This window comes from Squalius cephalus (assembly GCF_949319135.1).
Source record: "Squalius cephalus genome assembly, chromosome: 2".
Classification (NCBI taxonomy): domain Eukaryota; kingdom Metazoa; phylum Chordata; class Actinopteri; order Cypriniformes; family Leuciscidae; genus Squalius; species Squalius cephalus.
Genome location: NC_137123.1, coordinates 62,696,817 through 62,722,846, shown reverse-complemented (window position 1 = coordinate 62,722,846; position 26,030 = coordinate 62,696,817). Strand labels below are relative to the sequence as shown.

Here is a 26,030-nt window from a genome sequence, read left to right as displayed (position 1 = left end):
TGTGTGTGTGTGTGTGTGTCTGTGATGGGTAGGTTTAGGGGTTGGGTTAGTGTGTGTGTGTGTGTGTGTGTGTGTGTGTGAGAGTGTGTGATGGGTAGGTTTAGGAGTTGGGTTAGTGTGTATGTGTGTGTGTGTGTGTGTGTGTGTGTGTGTGTGTGTGTGTGTGTGTGTGTGTGTGTGTGAGAGTGTTTGATGGGAAGGTTTAGGGGTTTGGGTTAGTGTGTGTGTGTGTGTGTGTGTGTGTGTGTGTGTGTGTGTGTGTGTGTGTGTGTGTGTGTGTGTGTGAGAGTGTGTGATGGGTAGGTTTAGGAGTTGGGTTAGTGTGTGTGTGTGTGTGTGTGTGTGTGTGTGTGTGTGTGTGTGTGTGTGTGTGTGTGTGTGTGTGTGTGTGTGTGATGGGTAGGTTTAGGGGTTGGGTTAGTGTGTGTGTGTGTGTGTGTGTGTCTGTGATGGGTAAGTTTAGGGGTTGGGTTAGTGTGTGTGTGTGTGTGTGTGTGTGTGTGTGTGTGTGTGTGTGTGTGTGTGTGTGTGTGTGTGTGTGTGTGTGATGGGTAGGTTTAGGGGTTGGGTTAGTGTGTGTGTGTCTGTGATGGGTAGGTTTAGGGGTTGGGTTAGTGTGTGTGTGTGTGTGTGTGTGTGTGTGTGTGTGTGTGTGTGTGTGTGTGTGTGTGTGTGTGTGATGCTGTGACTCGTTCACTTCACCACAGCGACTGTGATGAATGAAGCCACCGACTGCCCACCAACCTGAGCGAACCGATTCCCCGCTGTATCACAAACAAACAGCGCTCCTCGTTCCACCGAGTCTGATAACAAACACCATTACCTCAGTTTAACAAACGCTACTTCACTGGAGAATGTGTGCAAATGCCTCAGCGCTTACGTTAACGCCTTCAATGCTTAATCATTAGCCGCAACCGTTCCAGTAACACTGTAAACATGTGCGTCTGATATAAAGAAAGCATCATTACTCCTTCCTAGATAAACATCATTAACTTAGTGTGCGGAAACACGGCACATATGCTAGCAAGCGGCATGAAACTCCATTACCACTGAATTCAATGAATGTTTTGTCATAATTTGCAAAGGGCAATTACTTGTGAATGTCAAAGGCAAAACAAAAGAAAGGTGATTTGAACGATTAAACGTAGCGAGGACACAAGTACTAAAAATGAAACAGAATAAAAATAAAGAATAATGGCTACATTTTAATGGAATACTAGAAAAATTAATAGATGCCATTTAAGGATGTTTAATTTGAATTAATTATTTTAAAATAAATTTCTACATAAAATTTTTGGATTTATTAAATTATTCCAGATTGAATCACTTCATGTTGAGTGCTTCGGTCCTCTAAGGAAGCTTGCTTATATAATATTATTAAATAATAAAATGATGTATGAGGATAATTGAATAGAAAGGAATATAAAGAGAAAGAAAAGAAGAAAACATCACAAATGAGATTCAGTTCTCGTCCGCAACACTAAGAGTTCCCAGAGCGCAAATGGAGACACAAGATAAAATCATTTTTCTGATTATCAAAAGTTTTTAAGATGAGATTCTCAACAATGTCTGTGATTAAAAGTCAAGAGTTCTCCATTTAAACTCAAACATTTCTCATCCTAATATTCAGATAATCTGAGATGCTCTAAACTCATTTGTTTATATTTTTATTTCTCATAAGGAACATTTGAAACAATTTTAATACCTGAAAGAACCAGATCTGAGATTTCCAATTAGTGCTGGGCAACGATTAATCGCATCCAAAATAAAAGTTTGTGTTTACATAATATATGTGTATACTGTGTATAATTATTTTGTATACACACACATGCATGTATATGTTTGAGAAATATTTGCATGTATATACTGTATATATATATATATATATATATATATATATATATATATATATATATATATATATATATATATATATATATATATATATATATATATATATATATATATATATAATTTATATTATATACACTCACCTAAAGGATTATTAGGAACACCTGTTCAATTTCTCATTAATGCTATTATCTAATTAACCAATCACATGGCAGTTGCTTCACTGCATTTAGGGGTGTGGTCCTGGTCAAGACAATCTCCTGAACTCCAAACTGAATGTCAGAATGGGAAAGAAAGGTGATTTAAGCAATTTTGAGCGTGGCATGGTTGTTGGTGCCAGACGGGCCGGTCTGAGTATTTCACAATCTGCTCAGTTACTGGGATTTTCACGCACAACCATTTCTAGGGTTTACAAAGAATGGTGTGAAAAGGGAAAAACATCCAGTATGCGGCAGTCCTGTGGGCGAAAATGCCTTGTTGATGCTAGAGGTCAGAGGAGAATGGGCCGACTGATTCCCGACTGGCACCCCGACAAATCTCCCGAGAATCACGACTTGCTTTATGGCGCGACGTCACATACATCAACAACATATGAGGAGCTCTTTTCCAAAACGCTATATAATCCATTTAAATAGTTTTCAGGAAAATTACATTTTTTACCTAGACCCACACATTTTGTGAATATTGAATTTATCCTGTTAAAATGTTTTTTTGGTTCAGTCTGAACATGTTGAACAATGATTATTAAATCAAACAACAAAATTGTTGATGATAAATTCAACTTTTTTTTTTTTTTCAAAACGCTATAAATCCATCCATTTTTTTCAAAACGCTATAAATCCATCCATTTTTTCCAAAAATTGATGGTTTGTCTTTAAAAACTAAATTTAAAAAAAGGCAAGTCAGTCAGTAATAAATACATTGGCATTCAGTAAAGTGTCGAACCCATAAAAAGTAGAACCATTGTCCACTTTACATAAAACAAATCACGACATGACCTTGTGTGAGTGAGAGAGTGAGTGGCGTTCACACCAAACGCGAATAGAGCGTCTGGCGCAAGTGATTTTCATGTTAAGTCTGGCGCGATACGCGCGAGTGATTTGAGGGTGAGAGAGCGAGAGAGAGAGAGAGAGAACTCTGATTAGTTCAGAGGATGTATCGCATTTAGGCTAAAAATAGGTCCGGCGCTTATCGCGGTTTGGAAAGGAACTGAATCTTGCAGTACATTTTAAACGTACAGTATGGAATTTTTTCTCCGCTAGGGGTCGCTAACCTCTTTACAATAACAAAGGCGTAGTTTGATGACGCAACATTTGCTAAGAATTATGGATCTTGTCGTCAACGTCAAGCCGACCGATCTAATAATGTTTATGGATGAGTGAATACATCGATGCTTTTATCATGACTGTGATATGAAGCAGTTCGGGATTGCTAAGAGACAGCTGTCAGCTCCACACGCGACGCGAGTCCCGCGGATATAAAAGGAATATGGACATTTCATTCTACCGAACTACACGTGCAGAATTACAACTCACAGGTCAGTTTATTAGACAAATTAAACTTGTGAGGTAACGCAGCGCTGTTTCACTTGGTCTAACATTACACTATCACACTAAACTGCATTTGAATGTGTTGAAATTTATGTGTTAGTTTGTCTGTATGAGACTAGCAGTGAGCTAGATCAACATTAGAATAACATACAGAACAGATCATATTCTAACATTTTATCATTGTTGAACTATATAACATTGATGAGCTTTATGTAAATGTGCTCACCTGTTTAATAAAGTACATGTAGGAGCAGTCGAAGTCTCGGATGTGGAGCTCTCGGCATCTCGAAAACACCGCGCTGATATTGATTCTCGTTTTAGTTCTCCTTTTTTATCCAAAGTCTGCTTGCCATGGTCCATAATGTTTGAACAAAACAACAACAGCGTGCAGATAGACACTGCGAACTACACAGTTGTCCACGTCTGTCGCCTTGGTTACTATCAGAGGGCTCTGGTTCATAGCTCTGGTTGCTATGGCAGTACGAGAGGAAACCAGAGACAACGCGGATATGACGCCATTGACTGCAACAAAACGGAAATAAAGAAACGGGACGTAAATTTCTCCTGGTTTGAAAGTTGTTTGAAACAGTCGGGATAATGTAAGTACACAACTAAAAAAAATATATAACATAGATATAGTGATTTTTGCTATTTTTAAAGCAAAAAAGTTACATATTGTGCCTTTAAACAAGGAAATATAGCGATTTGGCATGAAACGTTGATGGAGCAGTGAATAGGTTCAGTACACAGCAAAATGACATGACAAACTCTTTTTTTTAAAAAAATGGCGTTTATCACATTTTGGAAAAGAGCTCTTCATATGAAGCAGCCTCTATGGAAGACACTAGCACACATTTCAGACGCGAATCATGGCAGAGTCGACAAAGAAAACGAAGAAAGCGCGGTCGGAGACTGCGTGAGTGGTGTTTATGACAGTAATGTTAAATACAAGTACTCCACAATGACTCTAGGGGGCGCTGTCTGAGAAAAACAGAAACTGCATAGTGTGCCTTTAAAAAGCTTTACGGTGACGCCAGCATCCGAAACACAACATTTGCTTGTCTTCTGTTTTTTTGAGCTATGAAAGAGCAACTTCTGAGCAATGACATTTTCTTTGGAAAAACGGAGAAGGAGAGACAGATGGAGAGAGATCGAGACAGATCCGCATCCTTAAGGAATGAGCGTGAACATATTGGGCGGCATTAGTTAGTGCATAAGCACTGAGAGATTGTGTTTGAAGCTTCGCCTCCGCCTCGTGAGATTGAGTCTTGTTTTGACGCGACGCCTCTGTCTTATGTGTCCCTTCATCCTCATGAAAGGCCACTCTACACAGAACAACACAGCAGCTAAAAAGGAGCAATCAAGTGAAGATGCAATTCCTGAAGGCGCGTCTCTGCTCATTTCAGAGTGAAAAGGGAAATGTCTGCGAGTACACAAACCCTGACCATCATCAAAGCACGTTTCCCAGTGTTTTCCACAGAATTATGTTGTTCAGCTGGAAATCAAACAGGAATGCAACTACTAATATGGGATTTTACAAACTGGATCTGCGTCTTGGAGATTCTCATTAATCTATGGATGCACGTGCAGAAGGTCAAAATAAAGAGACTGAAATTGTTAAAACAAAAAGAAAGAAACTGAACGTCGATGGCGCCACTATAGCCATATTTCCATTAGGGATGTCCCGATACCACTTTTTGCAGAACGAGTCCAATACCGATACTTTCATTTTTGGTACTCGCCGATACCGATACCGTAACCAATCCCTGAATTTACACTGCATTTGTAATTTTTTAAATGTATTAGTAGATAAACCAAAATAATATAAATCATATTAGTTGGCTTAATTTGTTCATCAAATATATATTTCTTTCAGTTATTTTCATGCTTAATTAAACCTGCTAAAATGCATTGTATGAGCTTCTGTTACTGTCACTGTTCATTATATTTTATCTTTCATTTAACAGTACAGCACATATTTAGAGCTGTTCCAGAAGGGCTCAGTGCTGAGGATCGGGCCAGCGGTTCAAATGTTTGTCAAAACAAGTGAAATATCAATTATTTAATCCAATTTTGATACTACAACAAAAACTACCAGCCTAATTAATGTGAATTTAAAACAAGTAAGCAGTCAGTAACAAAATAAGAACAAACAATCGAATTACAAATAGGACAAATAAATACAATAGAACAAAGAAAGGCTACAAATGAAATAAACAGTGTTTTTAGAGTTTTTCAGGTAGATCTAACAGGTATAGAAATTTTAATAAAGTAATCAAATGTGAAAAAAAGCATATCCATTACTGTATAAATTATATATAGATAGAAAATGGTAGCCTATTTAGTCAAGAGCAGTGAGTATTTCTTTGTCCTTTGTTTGATTAACATTAAAACACAGAAGCAGGTTTATTAGACTGCTGCCCCTTTAAGACCGAACGCACCGACCGCATTTGTGCAAAGGGTTTATGCAATATTCCAGTTTTGAGTGTATGCTAAATTCGTTTAGTGGCTGCTGTACATCCAACATGCATGTTTACATGAAATAGAATTTAAAACCGACTTTACTACAGAGTCGTGACTCGTTTCTCGATGGAGATTTTGAACGGGGGGAAAAAAAAACATAGAGTGGGCCTTTTTTATTATTAATATTTATTCATTTATTATTTTATTTTAACTGCATGCATGCTTCATAGATGTCAAATATATCATATTTTGTTTAAAGATTACAAGGTCAAAAATAATCAAATAAATTAATTAATGCATGGATGAATTATAAACAGCAAGACCAGTAGCATGCAAAAAAAAATCTGAAAGATAGTTCAGAGTCTGAAAAGCCTTCATGTTAACATCTTAATCTATCCAAATTAAATTTATATCCATTTCAATGGGTGGTATAGATCTTAAAATGTTAGGCATGCACACAATTGAATCTGTTTTCGGCTTCAAAAATGAATATTTGTGCATAAAAATACACAAGAAAAACAGACTTCCTGACATATTTTTGATACATGACACATTTTTGCACAGCCTTTGGTGACATAAACGTTATTTTCAGAATTCACAATTGGATTGAATTCATTTAGATTAATAAAAATAATTGCAATTGAACATACTCAATGTTTGGTGACAAGAAACACAAGAACCAATTTTGTGAGCTGATATCGCACACTCAAGGCAAACCTTAAATATCAAAACTCAGCTAGACTGTATCAAACAACACTGGACCGAAGCAAAGACAGAATGATGATAAGAAATATCCACAAGGCCTAATAATTAAACAAGCCATACCTGCACTCTCGAGAACCGATGAAGGAACAGACACAAACATCATGGCACCATAACTTCAAAATAAAAGCACGCGATTGCAAAAGTTCACTGAACACTTTTGATAAATTGTGATATGCAGTGTCAATGAAAAATGCAAAGGAATAGAACACAGTGAAGCACATCAGTGCTTATTAAATTAGTTATGAGGTATATTAGCATGATATATATATATATATATATATATATATATATATATATATATATATATATATATATATATATATATATATATATATGAAGAGTTCAGATACAAAAGCCTCTAAGTGCCATCTGAAATTTTCTTCTAGAATGATCATTTTTATCAAGCTTGTATATTTTAGTTCAGTAATTTCACTTAAATGACAATGCAAATGACTTATTAATTTTCATTTAAGTGAAATTACTGAACTTAAATCTACAAGCTTTATAAAAATGATCATTCTAGAAGAAAATTTCAGATGGCACTTAGAGGCTTTTGCATCTGAACTCTTCATATATATATATATATATATATATATATATATATATGAGAGAGAGAGAGAGCAACATGAAATTGAAATTGAGAGAGAGAGAGAGAGAGTGTGTGTGTGAGTAATAATTATTACATTTAGCTTTTTAACTTTTTTGTTATTGCCATTATTTTTAGTGTGTTTCACATGTAAATTTTTACTATATTACAGTAAAACTTAAAAACAGCATTAAATAACATTAAAATTAAATAAGCATTAAAAACACTATTAAAAATGAAAACACTCATTAAATAGACACGTCTTGTAGGGTAAGGGATTTTGGTCATTCTGTCCACCTCAAAAGTCGAGGAAAATATACAAGTAAAAGTGTTTATTTTTAATGCATGTCCATGTTAGTTTCAAACTACTCCATTTTCGAACAAACGTATATGTTATGTTGTGCATGGCATTCGCCCGGCGCTTCTAAAATAATCCATTCTGGCGTGGCCACCTATGGAGATCTAGCAGCGTGATTAATTTCAGCGGTAATCAATGATTATTCTACAAAGGCCTCATTACTGTCGACCTACTGCAGTTATTGTTGTTATTATTGAGTCAGGCTATTTATCTCCACAATGAAACAGAATGAAGATCCTTCTTTTGACTAATGAAACACTTTCAGATAAATAGGCAATTTCAGAAAAAAAAGAAAAGAAAAAAAAAAACCTTTGGGACCCTTTAAATGAATGGCTTTGCAGGGCGATAAGCACTTTTAGTAAATAAACAACACACTTTTAGTTTCCACAATGGCTGGGTTATATTAGCATATACTGTGCAATGGTTTAAATGACTCACGGTTCGGTTTGTATCGCGGTTTTAGGGTCACGGTTTCGGTACAATTCGGTATGTTAAGGGGAAAATGAGTACTACTGTCAAAAAAAAAAAAAAGATAGTAAGAACATTAATCTAACTACAAGCAACAGCACAAATAAATACAGTACTGCACAGATACAAATAAAATAAACAGTGCTTTTCAGGTTTTTAAGGTCGGTCTAACATTAGTTTTCAGGTACGGAAATTGTAAAATAACATTGTATATTTGACTGTATAAATCAAAGTTACAAAAGCTATTCAGTCGAGAGCAGTGAGTGTTTTTCTTGTCTTTTGTTGTTTGATTGCAGGAATATTAGGCTACTGTCACTTTAAGATATAATGCACAGATCCAGTACACACTGATACTGATACACACACCTCGACTCTTGCATTCACTGCGTCTGCTAGGATTAATGTTCAATATTTGCACGCTTCAGATGAGTACACACACACACACACACACACACACACACACACACATCTTCTCACAGCGTGCGGGAGTTCTCATTCGCATCTTCTGGCTCTTAAATGTTTAAATTGGCAAGGCTTAAATGAGTTTAGTTTAATCACAGATAGGCGCGTGTGCTGTTCAGGTCTCGCCTGCGCTCGTACGCTATCAACACTCGGGTGATGACGACGTAAATGTTTGAGCAAACGGCACTTGCATTGAACAAAGTTTACAAAGAGGCACTTTTTTTTTTTTATCACTGTTGGAATGTATTGGGAACCCAGAATGTGTATCCATCGACAGAAACAGGCATTAGCAGAACTTTGTCTGTTTTACACATTGCTATTTTCAATAAACTATATTATAGATGTGTCGTCAGATTTAAGATAAACCGCGGTGAAAGTGCGTGCCGAACCGCGGGTGGAGAACGGTACCGTTCGATTTTATTACAGTTACAGCCCTATTGTACTGTATATACACATATATATATATCCTATATATCAGGGTTCACCAATCTCGGTCCTGGAGGGCCGCTGTCCCTGCAGAGTTTAGCTCCAACCAGCTCCAACACACCTGTTTGAAAGTTTCTAGTATGCCTAGTGAGACCTTGATTAGCTGGTTCAGGTGTGTTTAATTGGGGTTGGAGCTAAACTCTGCAGGACAGCGGCCCTCCAGGACCGAGATTGGTGAACCCTGCTATATATCATACATATGCAGAGGCGGACAGAGTACACAGCTACATTACTTGAGTAAAAGTACAGATACCCCTTGCTAAATTTTACTCAAGTACAAGTAAAAGTACTACAGTCAGATGTCTACTTAAGTAAAAGTACTAAAGTACTTGTTTTTAAAAGTACTTGAGTATCAAGAGTACAAGAGTACATTTTCTAAATATTGCATTACTACTGCCACAGTGCTTACATTGGTAAACACAGCAAACACTTGAAGCGAAAACTATCATTAACTTGTTCAGAAAATTGAAATAGTCTGGCGAGGTGGGGCCATGGCTTGGCACACTCATGAATATTCATTAGGGAAGTCATCCCTGATTGGTCTGATGACCTACCCCTAACCCCACCCCTAAACATACCCATCACTGGGGGTCTTATGACCTCCATAACCCCGCCCCTAAACCTACCCGTCACTGGGGTTAAGACCAATCAGGGATGACTTCCCTAATGAATATTCATGAGTCTTCTCCTACCATCCTGGGAAAAAAATATCGCTCCCGGGATGGACCTGCTGCGTCTTCATCCATTGTTTCGTCCATGGTTTCGTCTCTTATCTAAATCTGACCATGGAGTTGACTTTGGCGGAAAGCTGAAGGTGATTGCTGATAGGCTGTCCCAATCAGTGGCGCCTGCACAATCCAATCACATTTGAGAGGGTTTCCGAGATGTTTCTTTTTTCCTTTTTTTTTATTTTATTTTTTAGAAGTAGTAGCGGGTACTCACAGTTATGGATAGAAATGTAGTGGAGTAAAGAGTACAATATTTGCCTCTCAAATGTACTTGAGTAAAGTCATGAGTACTCCCCAAAAATGATACTCAAGTAAAGTACAGATCCCTCAAAACTGTACTTAAGTACTCTACTCAAGTAAATGTACTCCGTTACTGTCCGGCTCTGTACATATGTATATATGAGAGAGAGAGAGAGAGAGAGAGAGAGAGAGAGAGAGAGAGAGAGAGAGAGAGAGAGAGAGAGAGAGAAATAATTATCATTACTATCATCATTACATTTAACTTTTTTGTTTTTGTTTTGAGTTTTTTGTTATTGCTAGGGCTGCAAGATATTGAAGAAAAATGCAAAATGCGATACTCATTAAATAATGCGATATTCGATATGCGATACGATAATGCTTAAAGTGTGTAAAATAAACTTAAAATATGTTTAAAATATATTTTGAATTATATAACCTACATACGTGTTTCACATTCTTTTAGTGACAAGAAAACATCTCTACAGCTTCTGACAGTGAACATCAGTGTTTTACTGTAGTATCAGAAGTGTTATTTTAACATCAGTGGGGTTCAGGGGTTTCAGGTTATCATACATTAGGGTTATTAAACAACAGAAACTGAATAATCAAATGTAAAAATAAAACATGGCTTAGTTTTTACTGTATGAATTAAATATATATACTGATTCTTATTAAAGCTATAAAAGTTATTCAGCCGAGAGCAGCGAGTGATTTTCTCTTTGTCTTTTGTTCATGACCCCAGTTATTGCAAGCTGTTGCGATACGCATATCGCGATATATACATTTGTGATATTTCGATAATTTCGATATATTGTGCAGCCCTAGTTATTGCCATTATTTTAAGTGTGTTTCACATGTAAATTTTTACTATATTACAGTAAAACGTAAAAACAGCATCAACAAATACAACATATATCTAAATACAATTGCATTATTACATTACAATAAAGAGAATGTGATTGCATTGCCATTTCTTATTATTATGGTAATTGTCAAAAAACAAAAACTGTCATATTGCAAAAAGATACATTTTCTTTATGCAAATTTCAATGGGTATTTTTGTTTTTTTCTTTTGATTTTGGGGTGAAATGTGACGAGTGTTCTTGAAAGAGATTAAACAGGCCTAAAAAGATTTAATTTAAGATACCAGATATTATTTCAGATAAATATAGGCCTAATTATTATTGCATGAAGAATCTGGGTAATTTAAAACAGACTTTCAGCCTATAACTAGAGTCACAGCAGGTTTCTGAATGCACAAATTATTTATACCTTGAAATGCCTTGAGTTTGACTTTTGATTGCAAGCTTTGGCCAATCGAACAGTTTGAGACATTGTTGAGATCTCTTCTGAAAATCATTCGATTATTGAGGCTTTTTCTCAAGAAAAACAACTAAAGACCCCACATGCTCTGCAAATAATCGAAATGCTGTGTAGGAGAACCAGCCGAGGTTATAAAGCGATCTCATTAGTGATTGTTGGTTCCTGTGGGGAGTGACCAAGATGCTCCACGATTGTGTGTGTGTGTGTGAGAAGGTCTTCAGAGAGACTGACAGTCTGTGTGGTTTTGAAAGCTCGCCGGACGCCCACTCACAGCTGTCTCTGAACAGACATGCAGCGTCTCATAGATATTGTGCTTTCCTTCTGACTCCTGCTATCCGTGCCGTAGCGGCGTAATCCACGAGAGGAGGAGGACGATGTGGAAACACACAAGGCTCGGTGAGTCACTGTGATGCTGCACATCAAACCCTGGAGCAGGAATAGATGGAAACCATTCACAGCCAAGACCCTCCATTGAGACGAAACTCCACACGTTGGTTCCAATACATTTAGGAAAGTCCACAAACAAACTCATTCTGACTCAAGTTCTGTGAATGTTGTGGGATATAGTGGCTAAAGTCCAGTTCTTACTTGAATGCTTACCGAGAATGTAATGCAAATCACTTCAGATAAAATTGAGCATGTAAATGTTCAATAAGACAAGGTATAATTCAACCAAAAATGTAAATGTACAGATCTGTATGACTGTAAGCATTAGGGATGCACGATACACTGAAAAAAAACAAATTTACTTAATTTTTCTTTGGCAAGTTTTTGCACGAATATTTTTTAAGTAAATTTCACACGCATATTTTTTAAGTAAATTTCACAAATTAACTAAAGTTAAGTGAAAGTAACACAGAAAATAAGTAATTTTAACTTGGCTAGTAAAAGGTTGAGTAATATTTATTTAGTTGAAGTTTCCTTTGCAATACATTTCACTTATACAATATAAAATTGAATTAAGCCACACTTTTAAAGTATATGTTTACTTAAGAATACCTAAGTAACTAATACAATAGATATTGTGTAAGACAGCATATCTACATATCAGACGTTAAGAACCATGTGAACGCAGAGACCTGAATACGTGGTAGACCATACACAATGACGGTAACATTTGATGGATCGTTTTTGTGTTTGAATGTCATTTTGAGTAGAAAATGTACTCCAAATGTCACAAAATGGCACGTTACTAATCCTAACAACAAAAGCAATGATAAAACAGAGTAAATTCAGCTGGAAAACTGTGAAAAATCAACCTCATTAATTATTCAAGGCCCAGTGCATGATGGGAACACCAGTATCAGAAAAGTTGAGTAATTTTACTTAATTTTATAACATTGATATTTATGTTTTCATTTCTACACGCTTGAATTGAGTACTAATATAGAATTTACTTTTTTTTTTTTAACTCTTGTCTGAACTAACTTTTTCATGTAAATTACATTGTTTTTTTCTGTAGTATTTACTTCATCACAAAATCATTTTTATCAGTGTATATCGGCCGATATATGTTAATTTTTAATCTGATAAGATTGATAAAACATTTGGCCGATATATTAAAGCCGATAAATAATGTATTATTTCCTTCAGCTGAGACTCTTCAGATTCGCACTGTTCAACATGATGGTTTTGAATTGCTTGAAATATGATTGAAATCACTTCAAAAAAGGGAAATACAGTTCAGTGCAACATGTGCAGTGTAAAATCTTACATGAAATTTGAATGAAAACATTATAATTGTGTGCTTGGGACATGGAAATAATGGTGAGACTTTTGTTTTTGTATTCAGGCTTTCAAAAATTATGTAAAAAAAATTGGATTTAGATTTATCGGTCAATATATCGGTTATCGGCTTTCAAATATAAGGAAATATCGGTTATCGGTATCCGCCAAAATGTTCATATTGGTGCATCCCTACCAAGCATTTTTCTGAATGTGCAGACTGTGGTTTTCCAGTATTTTCCAGATTATGTTGCATTTTTTTAATCATCATAAACATCTTATTTCCAAAGCGACTTAATTATAGGTTATAATTAAATTAACCTTGATATCAGTTCTATCATTGCAGTGTATTCTTCATCAAACTGAATGCAGTCATAAAAAAAAAGTTGCATGTCTAAACTTAAATTATCTGTTCTTGTATTAGAAATCATTATTTTGGTAAATTGTGTTAAATATCGGTCAATGCAACAAATAAATTGTTGGTGAATTTTATTTTGTTCTTACATAAATCTTGTGGTTTCAGTGTTTCTCTCTCCTCACATTCAACTTTAACACAATTTGCACTTGTTAGACCAATTAAATTTAAAAAGAAATGGTTAATTTTTATTCTTACATACAGTATTTCCATTCTTGTTAAGTACACCGTTAAATTTGCAAGATTTGTTGTGCAGTAAGAGGAATAAAATACATGTTTTGTAGTGTTTAGAATGTTTGTAAGTGTTTTGTTTTTATTTACCAGTGTTTTACATTATACATTTTGAATGTGATATTTAATTGCGAAGTGACTTATCTGTGGTTTTTTTCTCTCTCTCTCTCTCTCAAGAATGTAATTTTGACCCAGTGCGATTTATGTTCAGGAAAATATATTTATTATTCGAGCAGAGCTTGAATAAAAAAAGATTTTTAAACAACATAAAGGTGAATAAAGCAACCAAGGTATATAGAATAAATACCTTGATTTATAAATAAATTATTCTATATATAGTATATAGAATAAAGCAAAGGTGCGTACAAAGCAACCAAACTTGATAAAAAAAAAAAGTTCTCAGGATTACCTGTGTGTTATAAGCAGAATCTATGTAAATCTTCCCTGATTCTGTGGCCCATGGGGATCAAAGCATATTATTATATTATTATATGCATACAGCATCATTGATATAAGCACTTTATGCAGCTCTAAGGCTGAATACGACCACACTTTAAAATGATTTTCCTCATGTATATTTCCCCCGGGATGGAGGGGCCTGATACAGTTCTGTTTTCATGTGGGCTTAGGTTTATATCTATACGCCCTTCCACTCATTAATCAAATAGTGCTCTGGGTTTTACAGCACACAAGCCAAATTCAGGGATTTGTACAAAAACTAAGCGAGGGTTTTTGCACTCGACATGTTTATCAGGTCCCTCTGAAATCAAAATTTAAGTTTTTTAGTTTTTACTATGAATATGTTAGTCTTAAAGTTATGAATCAGCTGGTGTGTTTCAAAACTTACAGTCTCTCACTTCCGCTAAAATGGATTGATTAGGGGTTTTTATGACATCACCGCTTCTCATCACATCTCCTGTCCAATCAAATGCTCTCTAGAATCTAAAGCTCCGCCCCCTATGCTATAAATAACCAGGCGTTGACACGTCACAGAGCAATATGTGTTGGAGTGTGTGTTCAGTTGCTCGAACGCTCAAGTTTTATTCCCTTTTCCAAATGTACGTTGGTTAAGAATGAAATGGCTAGAATTTATTCACAACTCTACTATTGAATCGACCGTATTATCAGCGCTCGGATTCGCTTCCACGGTGCTGTCAGTCTGTGAGGTAAACTAAACGCTATTGGCTATTTGAAAAGGGGGAGGAGCCATTCAATGTGACCCGCCTTAGCTTCCCGTTTCAGTGGAAATTACGTCAACGCATCAAACAAAGCTGCGCGTACCAAGGCACTTCAGTGGGCCTTTAAGTCAAGCATCACGCACTGTAAAAATGATTCTTCAAAGTTGCAAATAAAGCACAGGCAAGAATCTACCATTGCAGAAGCAAGCATGCAAACGGTTTATACTGTAATACATGACAAAACCAGACAAAACATTTTTCGAAATTGAGATGTATACATCACCTGAAAGCAGATTAAATAAGTTTTCCATTGATGTGTGGTTTGTTAGGATAGGACAATATTTGGCTGAGATACAACTATTGTAAATCTGGAATCTGAGGATGCAAAAAAATCTAAACATTGAGAAAATCTCCTTTAAAGTTGTTCATTTATGTTGGCGATTGTGCTGCATTCACTCACAGAAATACATGTTTTATATATTTACGGTAGGAAATTTACTAAATATCTTCATGGAACATGATCTTTACTTAATATCCTAATGATTTTTGGCTTAAAAGAAAAATGGATAATTTTGACCCATATAATGTATTGTTGGCTATTGCCACAAATATACCCGTGCGACTCGAGACTGGAGACGTGATCCAGGGTCACATATATTATTTTTACTGTGACTTTCGTATGCCTCTGAACTGTTTGCTGCTGCAGTGTGGCTATTTCTCCTGGTAAATAAAGGTTAGTCTGCTTGCATATTGAGAGCATGCATGCATCTGCATGCGTACGTGTTTGTACAAGCATGACCATTACTCTAGTTGTCTCACGCTTTGCTTTACGTTTCCCCCCGTCCCCAGTGAGCAGATCGTGCATGTTTTTCTCCATGGAGATGCACTTCAGACGTACACTCTTCACACGGTACGCCACATAAATCTTTTATTACTCCCACCACTGAGATTCCTCCCCGCAACTCAGAGAAATCTCTTAATTATGGCACTTAACATAGCACACGATATCCGCAGCCACGCCGCAGAGCGCATAATTCACTGCGCCGAGAGCCCAGACCTCAGAAACACTGAGCGTGAAGATGGAAAACGAAGGCTGAATGTTTTTATATATCCGTGATGCTGTGTGAGGAAAATCACAAAGAAGGACTCTTGAGAAAAAGCCCTTAAGCGAAGCATTTCTGTGCCACAAACGGACAAAATAAAGTGAATGACAATTTCAAGAGCTTCTCGAGTGTTAACATTCAACCTGGCATGCATGTATACGGGTATTTCTAAACAGAATATCAAGCTCAGCATCTTACAATGACTTATCTGAACTCAATAAGAGCCGTTATGTCATCGCAGCTCATGCTAATGAAACTCGCACTCATAAATTCAGGATAGCTCGGATCAAATTCACTTTTAGACGAATGAAAATCTAAACATGTGCCCTGTTTTCTTTCAGCGTTTCTTCAGGGCACAATCCTTCAGTGGACAATTTATACACACATACACACACACACATGCAGAAGCTGTAAAGAAAACAAGTATTGTTATCAGAATCCGACACTTGATTCTGACAACATTACACGTTTCTTTTTCCGATAATAATAGATGTGCCATTGTTCACAGCCTTTTGTGACTGACTGACTGACAGCGTCTTGCTATTAACTCTTTCCCTGCCGGCATTTTTTCTTTGTTGCCTTATTATCATCTTCACAAAATTTCCATGGCCCCCAGAATATTTTTGTTGTACAGTATAAATATCTGAACATGCAATACATCAAAAGAAAGAACAGACCCTCTGCTTTTAAACAAAAAAAAGAAAATGCTTTTTTTATCAAGACTTGAATGTGGGCGAGTTTCATAAAAAAGCAACATTTTGAGCAAAAGGCTGTGGTCCGGATCGGTACGTCTGGATTGGATTCAGAACGATGATCTAAACACAGATGGAGTCCATCAACAGCCCCAAAACTTCACAGTCCTGCAGCTCGTCCTGAGCCGACATTTCATTCAGTAACATTAGGCGGTTTTGATTTATAAGCTGTTTAATGTTGATAATCGGGTTATTTTCCATTTGCATCTGCTTACATATGATATCATTTATTTCTGCGTCTTCTTCACATGTGTTTTGATCTGGAGATTCAGTACTCTTTCAGAAAATATGTCATAGCGCCCCCTACCGTACAACAGTGAAAACACAGAAAGCCGGAGAAGAAAGAGTTAATTTAGCAGCTCTAAAGAAAACTATCTTGGAAAACTTACAAGATTATTTAAAATCATCTAAAATATGTTATGTTAAAGTCTCCCTGTGGTGAAAATCAAGTTTTTTAATGTTGTTTATGTGTCTATGTGGTGTTTTTAATATGCTTGAAGACAAACCATGTGTAAATTCATAAGTCGACACCATTGCTGAGTATTTCCTCCTTAAAACTGCAGTGAACCAAAGACAGTCTCAAAAACACGCTTTGAAATCGCTGGTGTTTCTGACGTCACAAACTACCTTGTAACCAATCAGATCAACGTGTGATCGTCAACCCGTGGATCTCTGAGCTGAGTGAGTGAGTGGAGGCGGGGCTCATTTGCATATTCATAGAACCGCGCATACTAAATGAGGCAAGGGTGTCGAGTTACGTGAGTGAGTGGAGGCGGGGCTCATTTGCATATTCATAGAACCACGCATGCTAAATGAGGCAAGGGTGTCGAGTTACATTCAAGATATTTTAAGGCATGAAGACATTTTTTCAAGGAAAAAACTTTTAAATATGTCATTTTGGTGATCAAAGATGAGTTTTAAGGGATAAAATGATTGATTACTACAGGGGGACTTTAAAAGATTCAAACTATCAGTTACAATCAATATACAGCATGTAAACTGACAATCATACTCGTCCCCAGACGTGCTCAAATGCCCATATGTAATATAATCCGGTCTTGAGGCCTTCACATGTTATCATGAACAATGGAGAGCATCACAAAGCTCTCAGAAAGGTGGATAAATGTAATGCATTTAATGCAGAAATGTTGTCTATACCGAGCCACTGGCTGACTAGGCAGCTGACATCTGTTTTGGACGCCGACAATGTGTGTAATTGAATTAATTGACTACTTAAACCAACCTAGTATTTAACACAGATATGATCACTGAGACAGCTGGTCAACCATTAAAATCCATAAAGCAAATCCAAACAAATCATATGCTCCACAATGCATTTCTGCACAATTTTGACACCAAGTATGTCTATAATCAGGGTGGGAAATTAACACTCGCCACCAGCCAAATGTGGATATTTACACATTGGCAGGTAATTTTGCCTTATCTGTGATGGACAGCATCATGTCTTTGACAATTACCATATAGCACTGATGTTTTAAGCAACATCTGTCAGAAAAACAGTCAAACCTCATTGAAACTGAAAGCTGTCCAGTTGCGTTGTCACTGCAAATCCAAATGTGCATTGAAATGTGCTTTTATTAAATGCAAAAGCGCACACTTCAATGGTTGCAACTGCAAAGCAGGAGAGTTGAACACATACAATAGTATAGATAAGATGTGCACTGCTATAGCTTACAAAAAATCAATCATATAAACAGATTAAGAGGACTAAATGAGAGTGCTTTAATTTCGTAAACATAGCAAGTAATTTTATGAATTGGGGGAAAAAAAAGAACAATGACTGGCAAAACTCTTCATTCAGCCACTGGTTGGTGGGCGAAACAATTCATTTTCCACCCACCTATAACTAGAACTATAATAGACTAAAACAGGCAGAAACTCTTTAAAGAAAATCCCAGTGCATTTCCTTATCAAGATCTGGATGGCGGAGAACAGAGGGATGTTTATAACATCGCACTGCAAAAGGACTGAGGACACTGTGAAGCGCTCTACCTCCACCTGTCGTTCTGCCAAAGACACTGGGTTCATCCAACGCGACGCGACGAATCGAGAACGCGAGCGTTATGAAGAACGAAGAGCGTTATTAAGTCGAGAAGTAAACAAATTACTTCTATAATGGGGCGTTGCAATCACCTTCGTCCATTATAACGGTATAGTTTTCTCTAGTTTTCATCGCGTCGCGTTGAAGCTCTCAGTCTATCTGATGTAAGTGAACACTATCCATCCACAGAAACAAGCAACAAACAGCTTTTGAAATAAATCAGCCGCGTTGTAAATATAAGCGATGAAGTGTCACCTCTGAACGCGCGTGCCAGCGTACTTCGTACTTTACGAGCGTTATAAAACATTATAGCGCGCATTCCTATGAACGAATCCATCAAGTTGCAGAGACAGAAATAAAACGGAGAACAAGCTGGAAGAACAAACGTAAATCAATCAAATTATGAAGGAAAAGATAACTGCGCGTGACAAATTATTTAACGCAGGGACAAAATAACGATGTGAAAGTGTGAGGGGACATAATAACGCTGATTAGGCTACCTCACAAAACTACAGGAGATAATTTTCTAAACATTAGTGTACAATGGTTAACGAAATAAACTGGATAGCCTATATTTCAGAAAATCAGAGCAAACGCTGCAGCGACGATCTCCTCAAGAGATGACCGTTAAACTGAACTGCAGAACCCGCGAATTTACCACACACGTCATGTGCCAATCATAAATCAACCGATCATAACGCGAAGGGATCATCGGTAAACGCGCATTGATTCTCCTCACAAACTCTCCACGTTGGAAAAAGCAGCACAAATGTCCTCTTTCATCCAGTGTCCATCCACAAAACACCCCAAAATCACCAGATTTCCCCCTGAGTCTGGACCGATGATGCAGAGAGATGGAGGTGCCCAACTTGTGCCCGCTGTTTGACCGCCCACTGAAATGTTTAAATGTTGATATCTTTACCTTGACAGCCGCAGAGCAGCAATCCGAGCAGACAGGTGAATTTGAGGATCATTTTCAGCAGGTGAAAGTGACAGACAGCCGCTTGTGTCGCTAGTTGAAACCTCAGTGAGCCGAATGAAAGTAGCGAATCCAGCTCTCTCTCTCTCTCTCTCTCTCCCTCTCTCTCTCTGTGTGTGCGCGTGTCCGTGTGTGTGTGTGTGTGTGTGTGTGTGGCTGGATCTGAAATGCGAATCTCACTGCAACCTATCAATAACGTGTCCAATTCACATTTCTATACTAAAAAATACAGTTTTGTAAAAAGAAACATATATTTTTCTAATTATAATAATATTTTTTCTATCTCTGTGTATTTGAGGATTGTCGTTATTTTCAGTGGTTCTTATTAGATAACATAATACTAAGAATTTTTTTTTTTTTTTTTTTAAAAGCAGTGCACCAAATACTACTGTTGTTTGATTCACAAAGTTCTTCAAAATATCTTATTTTACCAAGGCTACTTATTTTGTTCTGCAGAAGCCATTACAGGTCTGGAATGACATGCGGGTGATAAAATGGGGTAAATGATGTAGGCCTATATGATGAAAAAAATAATCTGATTTATCCCTTTCAGGTCTGCAGTTAAAGTTCCCATGAAATCAAACTTGAATTTTTTGGCTTTTAATAAGAATATGTTAGCCTTACTGTTATCTATAAGCTAGTCTGCTCCAAAACTCCGCCAATATGGATCAATGATTCTGATGAAGACATCACTCTGCACTTCAGCTTCTCATCAGATTTTCTGTCCAATCAAATGCTCTCTAGAATCTGAAGCTCCGCCCCCTACATTAAAAACAGATGAAGCTGCTGCTGAAATTGGTCACTTGTTCACACATTTACTGTTTCCTGATGAATGGCACATAGTGCACTATATATATAAGCTAAACGCTATTGGCTATTTTTAAAAAGGGGAGGGGCTTCTCGATATGCCCCGCCCCTTCTTCCTGTTTCAGAGGAAATTACTTCAACACACTGAATATGCTGCGTGTTTCAAGGCACTTCAGTGGGCCTTTAACATGAATTGAAGTGAAAGCAGAATAAATGACTGCAGTAGTCCTAAAATAGGTACTTGCAATGCTCTGCAGATTGTTTTCATAACTGACAGCTCTATTGTCAAGAAAATAACACCACATTGCAAATGCTGCATCGATCACAAAAAAAAAAAAGAATTAATTAATGAAGAATTTAATTATTCTTAAATCACAGCCTAGAGCTGTGTAAAGACTAATAATTAGAACCTTCCTCTCAGATGAAGCTCTCAAACATCATTTACTGCATCTAATATACACCTTTCTGCTTCAACTTCGTCATCATGAAAGTGAAGTTGCTCTGGTCTTTTCTCCTCTATTATGTCGTATTTCCGAGTGAAACGCTTCCGGAACAGGAACAAATGTGGGCGGGGCTTGATTGTGTCATTGGGAATTGATTGGATGGTTGTGGTTTGCTATTGGCTGATCTCATGTGAGTGACAGGTTATAGCCCCGCCCTCGTCATCAGAGAAGAGATGCTGCAAGTTATTCAGACACTTTTAACATCTCTCACATTATCAGTTTATTCGCTATAGTTTAGAAAATGGTACTAAAGAGCTCAGAGTTATGAACTCAGAGTTGATATTTGACTGGTTTTGTCCGTCCTTCTGTTAGACTGTCTCACACATGAATTATGTTGAATATCTGTCAGCTGTTAAATTTAACTACACAATTAGATAATACCAGTTTAGCTCAACCAATCACCAAGCAATGCTTCATTGTGTTCAGTCTGTGTGTAAAAAGAGCATTAGCAATTAAAGACAAAACACACTTCAGCAAAACATGATCAGCTCAAAGTGTCCGAATCATTTCTGCTCATTACATTTTACTGGTTTTAATAGAATTTTGTGGGTAAAATATGTCACAGTTTACTTTATTTTGCTCTACTCACTTGCATAAATGAACTATAGTGTCCTGCACGCACTAGTAAACAAAATATCAAAAATGATACCTGGTGTCTGAATAATTTTTGGTTTGATATGACACTGATTTAATAAAAAACTTGTATATGAAATTCTACATCTGAAGTAATACAAGAAATGGCTTTTTAGCCAATACAATTCTGAAACAGGAAAAATGTGCACACAAATATATCAAATTATTGTTTTGACCAATTGAAATGAATAATTAAGTGTTTAAAATGACACTATTTAAAATGTGACAACTTGCCCCAACTTGATGCTTATGTAAAAACACCTGTGTCCTTTAATTCAAAAGTCTAATTGTCTCGCTTCTTCCTCATTAGTCTGCCCAAATGACATGCTGTCTTTATTTAGTATGCTGTGACCGTGAGTGTAATTTGTTTGGGAAGGTGAGAGAGATGACAAATAATCACGCACAGTTCAGCTCTCGGTGTTGCGCATGCAGGACCAAACTAGATACCAAAGAATGTTTTGGAGAAATAAATCATAAAACAGCAAGGCTCAGTGGGTCGCATTCAAATTATGAGTAACAAATCATCTCCTCCCAGTCAGCGGCTGAAATTAGTATTATTGCACATTAATAATGGTGTCTCGATCGGTATGATTATGTATATGGACATCACCCTGTGCTCTTGCTGGAATGCTTTTATCAAATATAATAACAGAATACTGTAGCAGAATGGAAATGGCTGTAATAACAGAAAAACACAAGCATTTCAATCGCAGAGACTATTTCTGGTGTGTGAAAACACCTTTTTATTGTTCATTTCTCATTTTATTGAAGTTATTGATGTTTACTGACATCAATGTATTCATGAAGGGACAGCTGTGTTCCTTAATGTATATTGATATAAAGTATGACTTAAATGCTAATGGAATTTCACTTAATAAGCCAGTACTAAAAGTATTGAATATAAGAATGTTTATTTAATGGATTGCTAACAAATTAATTTATATTCACAATTATTTTTTGTTAAATTAATCCAAAAATGTTGCAAGCTTATGATAGACTGTAACAACTGTACACTGTATTCATTTCCAGCCAAAAGATCATATAATAGACAGAAAATGAGATCAGAAAAAGCTAAATGTTGTTGAAAGCCTGAATTAAAGGAATAGTTTAAAACCGAAATTAAAAATGTCAATCTTACAAAGTTCCAAACCCATACGACTTCTTTCTTTGATCACATTATAGGAAATATTCTGAACTGAAGACCATTTTCCGTGTTGTTTTCCATGCAGTTATTATGAATCTGCACTGAGGATCTAAAAATTATGCAAAAGCACTATATAAATGTATTACATTTTTGTCTGAGCAATAATTGTCAATAAAAGTAAATAATTGTCATGTTGAGATGTATTTGTTAGCTTGAATTTCACTCTTGAGAAAAACACATTTAAAAGCAAAAATGCATATTCAATAAAAACATTTTTAAATCAAATTAGTTATTATTATGCCAATTAAATGTAAATGGAGTTATGCAGACATTTGTCTTGCTGAGCTTATAACTAAATATTTTTTTCACGTTTTTATAATTGCATCAAATAAGCTTTGAAAATGACAAAACAAAAATACGTGATATTTAAATAAGTATCAATTAAATATTTAATTTACAATAAGTGATATTTACCTTGATTTATCTTTGTTTGTTTTTTTCACGTCTCATTTCATATCAAGCTCATCAATCACACATACTGTACTTGGTAAAGTTTTTTGTTTTATTTTTTATTTTTAAACGTTATCATTGGGAAAATGGCCCAATATAAAATATTGTTTTCTGATCATTTTTTAAAAATAAAATAATTCTATTTGGATGATGTATTTTTAGTCTGTCACAAGGGTAGAACAATACAATCTAAACAAAAACATGCATTTAATATCAAAAAGAAATAATTGTAAAAAATTCAGCCTGAGACATTAATGTGCCTGCATAAAAAAAAAACACCCAAACACATGTTGAGTTAAATTAGCCCCATTATGTTTTTGTTTTTCTTCAAATATGACCTTTCATGCAAAAGTCAAAATGCAGATAAATAAAGTTTTTGTCTCCCGAAAGAAAGAAGTGATTCTGAACTGAAACGAGTCGTCAGTAATTCAGTCTCACTTCCTGCTGAACCTTTTGTAACGAATTTGCATAATGCCAGCCTCTGGTCTTGATTGGCTGAACAGCGTCTCTTAGCTCCGCCCTCAAACACTGCAGTTGTGGAAGAGTTTGGATCATGTGGTTCATGACGCAGTTTTCAAATCCACTTTGATGCACTTCAACAGGATGAGGACTCGACCTGGAATTAATACGGAAAAAACAACGCCATCGTTACTGTTCGTATCACTCTGAATCAAGAGCTGAGATTCAGATATGCTAATGAGCGTTTGGTTTCCAACACGCACTCTAAGCGATAGACCAATCACAACACACTGGGCCGTCTGACCAATCAGAGCAGAGTCGGCTCACAGGAAGGAGGGGCTTATAAAGACTGAATCTTCGAATGAACCGTTTCAGACTCTTTGAGAAATGAGGTGATGTGCAATGTGTATTATGAGAAAATTAAAGTGTTTTTTGACCTTGGATGCATGTAAACATATTAGGAGACTCCAAAACAAAATTAGGAATAGCCGAACAGGGGCATTTTAATTGTGAAAGTAAAGAAACTCCTAAAGGTGAGGACTGAGATAAGCAATGTGCATTTGTGCATATTAATGCATTCAAGCTCTGAAACATCTTTTTATGTATTCCTGTTATCGTGAAACAGGAGTTAAGCAGGACAACTGGAGGTGACAGACACTAAGAACCGTACAGAGCGATAATTTACAATCCACAAGCTCTGGATCAAATATGAAGCATCGTAAACACAGTTCTCAATCGCTGACAGTGTTCATGATGTGAATGAATATACAGTTTCAGATGTGTCCGTGCACGTGTCCGTCATTCTCCTCCACTAAACGAAGTGTGGGAATATTCTCCTTCAGCACAGGACTATTGGCACATGAATCCTAAAGTACAACAGATGCTGGTCTATCAATTATAGGCAGCTGTCCAATCAAATCCGAGTCTGTCTCCATCTGCTCACGAGATGCAGGACCAAACTGAGAAACTCGATTGTTACAGAGTATTTCTTGCCATTAATATGCAGCTGAAAAAACAAGGACTGCATGAAATGAATCTTTCCATTGCTGTACGTCGTCATCCTCCATGTTTTGAGTTATATATTACCGTCAGATGTCCATCAGATCGGGCGTAGCATGATATTTATGTTTCATTGCAGGATCAGATGCTGATCAAATGTATTTTAGGGAAGAAACGGATACAGATGCAAATGAGCCGATAGTTGTCATACTGTGAAAATATAAAGCTACAAGATAAAATGAATGTGGAGAGCAGCTCAGATTAATGTTTGAGTTCACACTGAGATTTTGATAATCACGTTCATAGTATGAATTTTTAATGAGGAAAACAAACTGTCATGTTTCTTCGCTGGCTCAGTTTCTGTTAATAATTTAATTGGTAACATCACACTCACCTGAATGTTTCAAACTAGTCAGATTAAATGCAGATTGACTGATTTATTACTGAACATGCCTGTTAACAATGGTTAAAGTCAACAAAACACCATAATACACATGAAGTCCTCAAAGAATAAAAATAGGTGCAGAAACAACTGTCACTCAGAAAGTGCACTTTTCACAAATAATTACACAGAAATGGCAAGTAACAAACTTGAAGAAAGACTGAAATAGTATTTTCTTGTAAAATATGCTCCAATGATCATTTTTACAATGGAGGTTCATGTGCTTGTATTGTGAATGATTCATCAAATATAGCTTGGATCATTTAAATGACTTTTCTTTTCACTGTCATCATTTTATTATGCAAGTTCAACCCCGTTTCCAGAAAAGCTGGGACACGTTGTAAAATGCAACAAAGAATCTGAGATTCTTTGAAGAATAAGAATAGAACCTTTTGTGACATTATAAATCAGGGGTTGCAATAGAAAAATGCAACAATATATCTTGGATAATGTCAATATATATATTTTGTATAGTTCACCCAAAATGAAAATTATGTGTGAGAAAAAAAAAATTCTCATGAGTTTTAGTGTCAGTACATTAAACTGCTATGTATAATGTTGAATATAATGTATAATAATGGAATATTTGTGGGCCTGATAATGCCAAATGTTACCAGTAAAAAGTGAAAGTACATTAGTTTAAATATATCTAGTCAGTGAAAGATTCGTCTATAATAATTCAGAATGATGAATATTGTTATTCTGGTGTCTCTATTGTCCTGTGCTTTGGGTTTCCAGCACCAAGTCCAAGACTATTCATTTACACCCACAATGAAATATCAAATTTAGCATTTTAATTATCATATCT

General features: G+C 36.2%; 1 protein-coding gene across 3 annotated transcripts in view; it reads right to left on the bottom strand.

The window, feature by feature from the left end:
- The window catches only part of LOC307154220 (neural cell adhesion molecule 2), a 318,857-nt gene extending 299,074 nt beyond the window's left edge, over positions 1 to 19,783 (bottom strand). For all 3 annotated transcript variants that reach the window (XM_079864005.1, XM_079864006.1, XM_079864007.1), the window contains exon 1: positions 19,669 to 19,783. In XM_079864005.1, the coding sequence (XP_079720131.1) occupies positions 19,669 to 19,720 (52 nt within the window). In that variant the 5' untranslated portion in view covers positions 19,721 to 19,783. The remainder of the gene's footprint in view (positions 1 to 19,668) is intronic.
- Positions 19,784 to 26,030: the final 6,247 nt, after the last annotated feature.